Raw genomic sequence first — 12,463 nt, forward strand, 5'->3', positions numbered from 1 at the left:
CATGTTGTGGTTCTTAACAGAAATTGAACAGTTTATTATAAAATTGAATGGACCATGTATTTAGAAAAGTAACTTCCTTCCCTCCTCCCTCCATTTATTCTTCTTTCCTTTCATGCTTCCTTTCTTCCTCTCACCTCTTTTTCACATTATCTTTCTTCCATTATCTCAAACTCTTCCCCATTTCTACAAGCTGGTCCATTCAGAGAGAGGCAGTTCTGATTGAGAGCTAAATTTTAGAAGGCCAACTTTGGGGGGCAACAAGTTCTTCACATGGCTAGATTAACTCTTTCAGCCAAGGAGAACTTAGACTGTTGTTTGTTGGTTGGGGGTGGGAGTGCCCAAAGACTGGAGCCAAGTATTCCTAGAGTCTGTTTCCTGATGAGACCCCATGTGTGGAATATCCCATTAGGTAATGACACAGGGATTCATAGGTAGGATTTGGAACACAGAATGAAGCTGCTCTTGGCCAGAGACCACAGATTGCTCAGATCGCTGTCATAACATCATTCAACTTCCCCAACCCGCAAAGGAATTAGTGCCTCTCAGCACACTGATTGGGAATCACTAGTCTGGGGAATATAACTACAAATGGAACTGCTGTGCCTAAGCATGTGTATGTCTTTGACTATGCCAAATACTGCCTGACTCTTCTCCAAAATATTGTCCAATTCAGAGCCCCATCAGTGATCTACCAGAGTTCCAGTTGCTCCATATCCTTGGCAATGCTTGAGATTACCAAAGACTACTTTTTCCTATTTTTCTCATTTCAAAGGGCTCTGAAATTATAGACCTCTGTTGTTTTGTTCTCATAAAATCATGAGGCCTGAAAGCGGGGAAGGCTCTCAAAGATTTCCTGGTTCTGTGCCCTCATTTGAGGATGGGAAATCTAAGTTCTAAGCAAAAGAAGTGACTCGCCTAAAATCACCTAACAAGTTGGGGGCAAAACCAGCACTGGAATCTAGTTCTCAGGAATCCAGTTATCTTTCCTCTCCATCAGAGGTTTCAAGGCTGGTGGTGTTCCATAGACCATATTAGTCCATAAACAATCTCTCTTTGGCCTTTATTAGTTATCTTCTTTAATTAGTTGCCAACATTTAAATATCAGGAGAGTTCATATTAAAAAACAGAATTCTTCTTGGAACTCTTTAAAGAAATGAGAAGCTTTGAAAACATCAGGACCTCCATCCCACTAGGCAACCTTGGACTAGAGCAAAGTGCTCTGCTCTTTGGCCAGGCACATACCCTCTCCTCGGCACACCCAACTCAGCTCGCTTGAACCCTGCAGGCTACTGAGCTTGCATCACCTAATCTTCAAAACTTGCCTCCATACCACACCACAATACTGGCTCCTAGAAATCCAGGGTAAAGAACCTTTTAGGATCATTCCCCCAGTTGCCTCATTTCTGGGTAGAAAAATGAGGTCCTAGCATAGGAGCTCTTTCACTGTTTCACTTCCTAAGTGAACTTGCAGAATTGATGCCAAGAACAGTTTTCCCTCTGTTTTCTAGTGTGGAGCACTTTCTTTTTTGTTGTCCCCATCTGAGCAACCCAGAATGATTTATAAACAGTCTTTCTGTTATTATCTCTGCTTCCCTGTGGCATAATTGCAGCTAAGTGGCAGGGCACAGCAGTTACACCGTGAGTCAAGGAACAGAACCAGGAGAGGAACCCTTGTCAGCCCTTTAACTTCTGGCTTTATCCAGGTTCCAGCACTCTCCAGCTATCCTCTGTTATGCATGACTGGGGTCCATTCTTATTGACAATAGAGACAGCAGTTGGGGGATTGGCTATTGGATCAGATAAGGTTTTACCTTTATATGGAATTTGAGTCCAAAGGTAAATATATTAAACATATAGATAAGAAGAAAGAAAAAAGTTATTTAAGTATCTGATCAGCTCTGCACCCCAGGGACCTCCACTTTTGCCCAGGTGTGAGAATTTGATCTGTAGAATTACATGCATCCTTTCCTGCTCATCCATCCAATCAGCCACCTTTCTCCCTTCAGAGAAGTGTCTTCATTTTTTCCTTCTTTTGTTATTTTTATTGACTGCCCATCAACGTTATTAAGTCCTTCCCTCTTTTTTTGAATGAAGCAGCAGAGCCTTTTATTTTGTTTTCCTTGTTTTGTTTTTTGTTTTTGTGTTTCAGAAATGACAGGGCTGTATCACAGAGTTATTTGAGAGGGTCAGTTAGGGTAATGTTTATCATTTTTGGACAGTGTGTTCACACAACCTTGTCCAACCAACAGGATAGCAAAGAAAAAAGAGCAGGGACTTAGGGGACAGACTGGCAGATCTCTATTGGAATTCTGTCCAAGCTGAGTGCCCTTGGGCAAGCAATTTAAAACTCTTAGCCCTAGTTTCCTGTTCTTGAAAATGGGAATAATATCACTACCTCAAGGAGCTGCTGTGTGGAATGCAAATAAGGTGATGTAGGTGAAACAGAGTGGCCAATGCCTGACACATATTACCTCCCTTATCCCTTTTCTTCCTGTTTTCAAGCCTGCAGGCCAGGTGCAGACAGATGTGCTGAAAAAGCAGGATGCCTCAATCCCTGAAGTGTATTCTGGAAGGCAGTAGTCCTAAGAAATGTCCCATGAAAAAAAAAATGTTATCAGAGTTTAAAAAACAATGTGTACCTTAGCCCCTTCTGGAAATTTTCAATGGGTTATCCAAATTATTGAGGAGTCCTGCAACTAAGAAAACTAACTGGTTTCATTAACTCAATGCTACGCCTACTGATCTGACCATGAAATCTTTTGGTCAGGTGATTCATGGGACCAAGGACCATTTTTTCTTTTATAGCAAAAAGAGACAGAGTAGAGAGACTCATCTTCTCAAGGAGCTTCATAGTGCCAAAAGCATTTCTCTCGCTCTCTCTCTCTTGCTCCCTGTTTTTTAAATTTTTATTTATTTATTTATTTATTTATTTATTTATTTATTTTGATACACAGTCTCACTCTGTTTCCCAGGCTGGAGTACAGTGGTGTAATCTTGTCTCACTGCAACCTCTGCCCTCCAGGTTCAAGTGATTCTTGTGCCTCAGCCTCCCAAGTAGCTGGGATTATAGGTGTGCACCACCACTCCCAGCTAATTTTTTTATTTTTACTAGAGACAGGGATGCACCATGGTGGCCAGGCTGGTCTTGAACTCCTGACCTCAAGTGATCCATCTGCCTCAAGCTCCCAAAGTGCTGAGATTACAGATGTGAGCCACCACACCTGAACTCAAAGCATTTCTCATATATTGGCCTTACTAGTCTACAAACACTCCAAGCTCCATCCTGTGCTGGAATTTTGTACCTGCTCTTCCCTCTGCCTGATTATGCCTCTGCCCCAAACCTGTGTATGGTTTATCCCTTCATTTTATCCAGGTAATAGTTCAGATGTCCCTTCCTCATGGATCGTTCTATACAAAGTGCCTTGCCCCTTTCCACCAACTGTCACTCTCTATAATTTCACCTTGGTTTAACACCCTAACCGCATGCATCATTATCTGAAATGATCTCACTTATTACTTTTCTTTGGCACACACCCTCCCTCCTGAAATACACAGGATAACAGGCATCTTGTTTATCCCCTCCGTCCACTGTATTCCCAATGTATAGAACAATGTCCGGTGCTCAGTAAAGCCCCCAGTGAAGGTCTGTTGAATAGATGAATCAGTGGATGATGTTTCACCCTGTTGACAATCCTAAGAAACAAATTATTTTATTAATTCCACTTTACAGATAAGGAAACTGAGCCTCAGGATGTTATATACATTTCCAAAGTCAAACAACTGATAAATGGCAGAGCGGGGGCTGGAGCCCAGATTTCCCTGATTGGTAAACCTTGTGCTCCTTCTACCCCAGAAAACAAAGCATTTCAGATCTTCATTTTCCTGTGAAGAAGAACTTAATGTGCACAAAATAATTGGGGAGGGCACTATTTATACTTTAACGGCTCTGCAACTTAAAGAAGAAAGTCATCTTTCCCTCTGGGTCTTCATAAGAGCCCAGGTACCTTCTGGGCGTGCAGAGTAAGAATGCCCAAACTGTTAGGCACAGGCCAGAACAGCTTGGGAGCTAGTAGCTTACAGAGTAAATATATTTAAATTGGAACCATGTGGTTCCTTCCCCTGGTGCTTACACAATGTGAACAGATGCATTGTTTAGTGTCAAAGCCCTTGTGTTGACTCCACAGTTACAGTTTCTTTGAGGTCTCCACATGGTACAATGCTGAGGCTGTCAGGAGTAAGAAAAAGGCCAGAGAATTGGAGTTGTCTCAACAAGTGTTCCTTAATGCCAGTTGCCCTGCATTTCAGAAGGAGAGTATTGGAGAACTGCAAAGCTCCCATCAGTAAGGGTCTGAGACCTAAATTAAATGCTTGTCCTCTGTGGGTCTTTAAAAAAGTAAATTGGTTTGTGATATGCTTTGGAAGCTTTTAGCTCTCCCCACCTCCAGACTTTATTTCTCACTATACTTTTGAGCAGAGGGTAGAGAATAGGAATAGATCCCAGTAAAACCCTCAGTTGGGTATCGTGAAACTGAGAGAAAACAAAAAACAAAAAACAAAAACAAAAACAACGACAAAAAAACGTGCAAAACTTTTCTGACGCTGGTTTGGCCAAAATGTCTCCCTGTCTCCTAGATAAAAACGGGAACATAAAAGCCTTGAGGTTCTGGATGTAAACCATCGGTGCATACCATAGGCCAGGTGTTGGGGGTAGACACAGTCAGAGAGGCAAAAGTCAGAGAAAACTGCCCCCTAGAAGCTTTTACTGTTAGGCAGAATCAACCTCTTTAAAGTGTTTAAGAGCTATTGCAAGGCACCATCACCATTGGTTTCCTGCCATTTAGGAAACATCTGCAAAGAATTTTTATTGGCACTGCAAAGTACATCAAGATGAAATAGGCATTTTCTCTGCCCTCAAGGACGTTCTAGTCCAGAAACATGGGACGAGGTTAACAACAAGGCCTTTGGAGTCACCCCTCTGGATGGGCACTTAAACAAGTAACTTAATCTTGCCAGTCCCCAATTTACCCAACTGTAAAATGAGTAACGCTTAGCTCATAGGGTTGTTGTAAGGATGGAGTGAGCTCATGTATATAAGCAATCAGCAAATAGTAACTAATGTTATTGAGTGCTTGCCTAACTGTAATACAAGGGGAATGATCATCCAAGAATGAGGATTTCATGCTGTTTCTGTTTGCATCCTTAAAGATTAGCCTGCAATCTGGTATGTTCCACTGGCACTGAGGAACTGAGTTTTTAATACATCAAACATGAGGCAACAGCATTAGAGAAAGAAGGGTAGAATACCCATGAGGGTGCTTGCCGAGGGACACAAGAGAAAGCTTCCTATGGAAATTTGCATGATGCTTAGACCTAAAGAACGGGTGGAATTCAGACTGGCAGAAAGGTAGAATTCAGAGTTGCAGCAAGATGCAAGACATAGTCTCTGTACAACTCCACTAATGATGTGTAAGTTATCTTACAGTTTATAAAAGACTTCTAACCTCCATCACCTGAGTCTCGTGGCTATATGAGGTTGGCCAAATTTGAGAGTATACTGAGGCTCAGAGGTGTGATGTACCTTGCCAACTAGGTAATAGAGCATAGGTGTATTTACAACATCAGCTACCACTTTTATTTATTTATTTATTTAGAGACAGAGTTTCACTCTCATTGCCCAGGCTGGAGTGCAATGGCGCAATCTCAGCTCACTGCAACCTCCGTCTCCCAGGTTCAAGCTATTCTCCTGCCTCAACCTCCCGAGTAGCTGGGATTACAGGCGCCTGCCGCCATGCCCAGCTAATTTTTTGTATTTTCTTTTTTAGCAGAGATGGGGTTTTACCATGTTGGTCAGCCTGGTCTCAAACTCCTGACCCCGTGATCCGCCCATCTCAGCCTCCCAAAGTGCTGGGATTACAGGCATGAGCCACCGCGCCCGGCCCAGCTACCATTTACTGAGTGCTTAGTATATGCCAGGAGTTCTGCTATGCGTTTTTTTCTAAACTGATTTAATTCTCAAAATGATCCTTGTAAGTGGGTACTCATAAAATACAAAAAGGCTTTTGCTCAACCTGGTGCCTGGTAGAAAAATGCAATAAATATTCACTGTAATCATGATGATCCCCTTCTCACAAACGGAAAAACTGAGGCTCTTCAAGGTTTAAATCTTGATAACATACAAAGCTTTCAAGTGGCAAGATTTGAACTCTGGTTTGTCTGTTGCCATAACTTGTGCTCTTAATGAGAAACTTTAATCGCTGCCTCTAGAGTCATCTAGAGTGCCCTAGCCAGCACCCCTTTCTGTCCTCAGTCTCAAGCCGCCTGAAATCTTGGAGAAAGAGGCTCTTAGCCTTTATCTTCCAACTGAGCGTAGATGTCCTGTGAGGAGACTCCTTCTTCCCCTCTTGTTTCTTTCCTTCCCAGCTGCGTGCATTTTGCATGTGAGAACACTGACTGCCCAGAGCTGGCTGTGGAGAATGCTTCTCTCAATTGCTCCAGCAGTGACCGCTACCATGGTGCCCAGTGTACTGTGAGCTGCCGGACAGGCTACGTGCTCCAGATACAGCGGGATGATGAGCTGATCAAGAGCCAGGTATGTGCAGGTGCTGAGCTCAGAGCCTCTCTGCAGCCCACGGAAGGCTTACTGGGTGTTGACCATGTTCTCTGCTAAATACCCAGCAGCACTTAAAATAGTGCTGCCACATAGTAGGTGCTCAATAAATATTTATTGATTAAATGAATGCATGAATGAATCAATTAACGAAGAAGCAGTCTGGAATCTCTAAGAAAAAGGGTTCCTGTGCAGAGTAGTGTTCCACACAATACTTACCAATGTTTTTGTATAGGTTGCAAATCTCCAAGACCATGGGGCTGTGTATTTTGGAATGAATATCTTACAGTCAGAACATAATTGAATGGGCTGCTTTAGGACGAGGTGAGCCCTCTGTCAATGAGATGCTCATTCATTCACTAATTCATTGCAAAGCATCTGTTCACTGGAAATTGGATGCTATAGTAAGTACTAAAGAAAAAGAAGCCATTAAGACAAATCGAGTCCTTCCTCTGAAGGAGCTTAGTGCCTAGTGGTGGAGGAAGAGTCAGACAACTCATTAATGATGACCCCACTGTGTGATAAATGCTGTCAAGGGAAGTGTAGGGTGTTGTGGAGGCACAGGGAGATTCAAGGGAGGTGCCTTGGAAAAAGTGACATGGAAACAGGTAACTAGACAGATCAGCAAAGGGGTGTGTGTTGGGGAGAAGGAAGAAATATATGCAGTAGGCACAGGCATGGATAGTTATGTGGAAGCACATTGATGAGAAAAAAAAAAAAAAAACAAAAACATGCCACAGATTTTTTTGTTTGTTTGTTTTCTTTTTCTGTACTCACCCAAGCAATGAGGCTGGAAGGGCCAGCTGAATCCACTGGTGCAGGGCCTGTCGGTTTAGTCAGGAAGTGTGGGGTTGATCTTTAGGACAACAGGGAGCTGTTGCAGGAAATGACATGGTCAGATCCTGGTTGACAAAGTCTCTTCTAGATACTCCATGTGGGTGTAGCTTGGAGTCCAGCAGTAAGACTGGTAGCAGGGAGACCCCCTCCCTCAGACAGTCATCAAAGGAGTCATGGAAGATAGGACATGTCCTGTGTGAGATTAGTGGTAGTGAATGATTTGGAGTGATGTGACAGAATGTTGCTTCAGCAAGATGGTGCTGTAATGTCCCAGGTGGGGCTTGGGGGAGTGGTACAGGTTGTCCTGGGATTTGAGGATTTCTGTCACTAAATGTAGCATTTTCCAGGGCTGGCCAGTGGACTTTGCCTTCAAACTGCAAGCACACAGGGCACATTCCTTATTGCTGGGAATGCCTATTTGTACAGAACTTCTGGACTTGCTCTTCTTAGACACCTACTTCCGTATGTCAGACTTGGCAGGCCTGAACTCCTGTAAAAACAATTAGACTGTTTTGGCAGTGAGGGACCTCACTCAAGCACACATCCCTTTGATGTGTGCTTAAGAGAGAAAATGTCCTTTGCTTTTAAAATCCCAGATCAACATTTGGCATCTCCAGTCCCTAGGATTTAGCAGCTTCCTCCTTGAATGAAAGCCTCCAGGCTGCAATGATTGTCCATCCCTTGACTCCGTAGCATGGTCTTGCCCTCCACCCAGCTCTACCATCTTGTAGTTTGGTTCAAATCTCCATTTACTCTTTCATTTTTCCTAGGCTTTTTTTGTCTTTGTACCTTTCTCTCTTGACTATTGAGCCGCCAAATCTCAGAGTAGGGAGCGAATCTTTGAGCAGTTCATGAGTTCAATCCATCCATTTTGCCAAAGGGAGAACTCAAGTAAGGAAAGGGACTTGCCTGTGGTCTCATAACATGGAGGAAAAACATGCAGGTCTCCTATAGCCATGGAGAGTGCCTACTGTGTGCCAAGCACTACAACAGGTTCCTAGTAACTCCTCTAGAGCTAATAAAAGACACACAAATCAACACCTGATGTCCTACCATTGAACTGTATTTCACAGTCTGTTTTGTGAAAGAAGTCATCATGCCCTGTGAGGTCTCAAAACCTCAAGACTCTCATCAATAAAATGGAAATCGTGATCTGGGAGACACTATAGACAGCAGTTAAGAGCATAGCCTTTGGACTCAAGTCCGACTTATCCTTTTTCCAGCTGGTTAACTTAAGGCTGATCATGTAGTGTCTCTGAGTCTCAGTCTCTGTGTCTTTAATTGAGATCTGAAATATCTAATTCATGCAGTTATTGGGATCATTAAAAGTGAGCTAACGTTAAACACTAAGCATTGGTCTTCTAGTGCCTGGGCGAGACTCTGAGCCGTCACCTTGGGAAGAAGGGTATTTCTCCACATCTAGAGCTCAGTCTGCCACTCCTCACCATGCGCACCTCTGCCTTTCAGATGGGACCCAGCGTCACAGTGACTTGTACAGAGGGCAAGTGGAATAAGCAGGTGGCCTGTGAGCCAGTCGACTGCAGCATCCCAGACCACCATCAAGTCTATGCCGCCTCCTTCTCCTGCCCTGAGGGCACCACCTTTGGCAGTCAATGTTCCTTCCAGTGCCGTCACCCTGCACAATTGAAAGGTATCAAGAACGCCTTCCCCAGCTCAGCCTTCCTTTGTCTATGGGAAACCTAGAAGCTGCGTCCAGGCCCTCTTTCTGGCTCTCAAACACCAAGGGTGGGATGGGTTTTAGCTATGCTCCTGACTTCTTCCTACCAATTGTATTTATGTAAACTGCCCTGCTGTGCAGATAAGAAAGAAAAAAGAGTGTATGGATAATTATGACAGTGAAGCCCTTTCCAAGACCTTGGAAATCTTGCAAAAAAGAAAAGAGAGGATAAAAGTGAAGGAGGGAGGAAAGAAGGAAGAGAGAAAAAGAAAAAAGAGTTACATTTGGGACTGATGAAACTAATTCACTTTGTATGATTAGGGCCAGTAAGCCTTATGAGGTAAGCGTTACTATTATTCCCATTTCACAGATGAGGAAACCAAGCCTCAGAGGGTTTAAAGAACTTGCCCAAGGCTGCACCATCAGTGGTGGGGACCATATTGAAACCCAGGTCTGTCGTTCTCCAATGCTGGCTGCCACTCATTAAGAGGGGCCAGCTGGGCAGAGAAGAGCAGATATGGACAGGAAGCATCTGGCATCCTCCTGAGCTAGGCACCAGGGCTATTGAGGGGAATAAGACACTGGCATACCAGAGAAGAGGTCGCATTTTAGAAAAAAGTGAGTAGCTGGCCTGGGTGTCCTAGAATGCTGGGACTAGATGTGGAATGTGCTAATAACTCCAGACTAGGAAATCACACTTCTCTCAATCAATCAGAGGCTTTTGGGAAAGGGAGGTGTACAAATTAGCATTGATTATTACAGCCCTCATTGTGGCTAATAATAATACTTAATCAAAATGATGCAGATCCTTCCACTGCCAACTGTTGTTGGGGAAGTGTGACCTGGCTGGGGAGACAAGGCCTTAGGAGGACCATCATTTTGACAGTCGGTGATCCCAGCTTTGCTTTTCCTTTGACCATACAGGGAAATATCTATTTCCATATTGATCAACTAGGACCAATTGCCACTTCATGCAACTTGGTTGTCAGCGTCATCTAGTGTTCAGAGTCCTGTGCTGAGGCTTCTGCTTGGATCTACTGGCAGCAAGGACTGGGCAAAGGTCCTGCTGCCTTTCTCTTGAACTTGATATTGCCACCTAATTTGCCCTCCCACCCTCATCTCAAGTCAGGGGGTAAAGAGGTGATCAATTTCAACTTTCCTTCTTTTACTTGCTTCCCTTTCCTCCTTTCTACCTTTTGTTTTTCCTTTGATCATAACATAGTTTAAGCAAAAAGAACAATAGTTTTTTTTAAAAAAAACTTTTATTTTAAGTTCAGGAGTACATGTGCAGGTTTGTCATATAGGTAAATTTGTGTCGTGGAGGTTCATTGTACAGATTGTTTTATCACTCAGGTATGAAGCCTGCCTAAATACCCTTTAGCCATTTTTCGTGATCTCCTACCTCCTCCCATCCTCTTCCCTGTGATCGGCCCCAGTGTTGGTTGTTCTCCTCTATGTGTCCATGTGTTCTCATTATTTCGCTCTCACTTATAAGTGAGAAGATGCAGTATTTGTTTTTTTGTTCCTGCATTAGTTTGCTAAGGATGATGGCCTCCAGTTCCATCCATGTTCCTGCAAAGGATATAATCTCATTATTTTGTATGGCCACATAGTATTTCGAGGTGTATATGTACCACATTTTCTTTATTCAATCTATCATTGATAGGCATTTAGGTTGATTCCATGTCTTTGCTATTGGAAATCGTAAAAGCACTAATTTTAAACGGTCAATAAATAATAATGATAATAATGACCAGCTTGAAATCCTTTCGGCCCTCAGTTTTTGCCCCACCTGGCCCTCTCCTCTATTTGTACCTCTTGTCCTTCTTAATCTGTCTTTTTCCTCTGTACTTCTGTTAAAGTCTACCCCTTACCAAGTCTACCCCCCTGCTCCTTGCAATCCCCCCGTACCAGCCCTTGGCTAATGCAGCCAGTCAATTGAGTGATTGTCCTTATTCCAGTCCAGCTAGTGCATTTTTGTTTCCTCCAAACAATACAGTGGCCAATATTCTTTCACATTCTAACATGCTAGAGATGGACAAGAACTCAGAGACAGCTTTGGTTTAGGGACAAACAAGTTAGGTGATTTGTTCAAGGTCACAGTTAAATTCAAACTTTATGCATTCAACAAATGGATACCGAGGACCTACTGTGTGCTCAGCAGTAGGCTAGGCTCTGGGAGTAAAGAATATACAAGATACAGCCCTTGCCTTAGGATCTAGAAAGTGCCAACACCTTGAGGCAAGTGCTTAGAATACCAGATTGAAGGTCTGGTATTTCTCTCCTTGAGTTCTGTTCTATGTTAATTTTAATCTTTATGGCACTCCCAAAGAGACTTGATCTCCTGGGTAATCTTTTAAATGAAGTAATAAAAATAAGTACCTCTCCTTTGACACTGCTACAATTTGACAATTATTTTAATGCTCATTAGAGATTGGAATTTCCTTAGCCACATTTGTAGACAGGCTGGGCAGGATGTATTTTTCTGCATTAAAAGATGAACAAGTGAACTTACAGGGTCCCAAAACTTGATGGAACTTAATCTCTAATATCAACACCTCTATGAAGAGATGTTACCTCTACCAGGAACTTCAGGCTCAGACATGCCTTCACTTTGTGTCTTGAGTCATGTTCCCCCAGGAAATACAGTGGGGGAATGAGGACAGGAGACATGGAACTGACAAAAGTCAACAGGCTCTCTTCTAAAGCCAGTTGCCACTGTGGGCAACTAGAGCTCAGTCCCTCTGGGAAACTTTGGCAGACGGTGGAGAACATGCCTCAGAGTTATTGCAACTCTGGAAACTGGCACATGAATCCAACAACTCCACCATTAGTTTAGTGGTGCTTCCAGAGGAATTAACTCCTTGGTACTTTAAACTCGCCCTGCATATGGACAGAGTAAGCATCCATGACCAGTATAATAAGCCTCAGGCAGAGAGTTGGCAGTGCAGTAAGCATCTTTCACAGTACACAGGCTAGTGCCAAGAAGACAAAGGAAGGGCACATCATGTATCAAACCATACTTTCTTCAAAGCCACGTTGTAGATGCAGGGTAGTGGCTACAGCTGGTGCACAGAAATACTGCCCAGTTGAAAACTCTCTTGGAGTTTGTTGCAGGGGTGGGGGGACATATCCATGGTCCTGAATCACCAGTGCCTGCTTTAGCTGTGGTGCACTGCTAACTCCTATTCACCCTCATCCAGAAAGCACATTTCTGGTTTGCATTTTCTCTCTTGATTAACATTTTGGAATCTTTATGTTCTCTTGTCACAGAAAACCATGACTTTTGCTTCATAATTTACAATATACATAGCTAATACAATGTACTTTTTTAGAGTCCC

At 43.2% G+C, this 12,463-nt stretch overlaps 1 protein-coding gene across 2 annotated transcripts in view; it reads left to right on the forward strand.

Annotated features, from left to right (window-relative positions):
• Positions 1–12,463, forward strand: part of PAPPA (pappalysin 1) — a 246,970-nt gene that overhangs the window by 185,010 nt on the left and 49,497 nt on the right. For both annotated transcript variants that reach the window (XM_054502141.2, XM_063649861.1), the window contains exons 14-15: positions 6,421–6,589; positions 8,912–9,095. In XM_054502141.2, coding sequence (XP_054358116.1) covers positions 6,421–6,589; positions 8,912–9,095 — 353 coding nt within the window. The remainder of the gene's footprint in view (positions 1–6,420; positions 6,590–8,911; positions 9,096–12,463) is intronic.

Source organism: Pongo pygmaeus, chromosome 13, assembly GCF_028885625.2.
Source record: "Pongo pygmaeus isolate AG05252 chromosome 13, NHGRI_mPonPyg2-v2.0_pri, whole genome shotgun sequence".
Classification (NCBI taxonomy): Eukaryota; Metazoa; Chordata; class Mammalia; order Primates; family Hominidae; genus Pongo; species Pongo pygmaeus.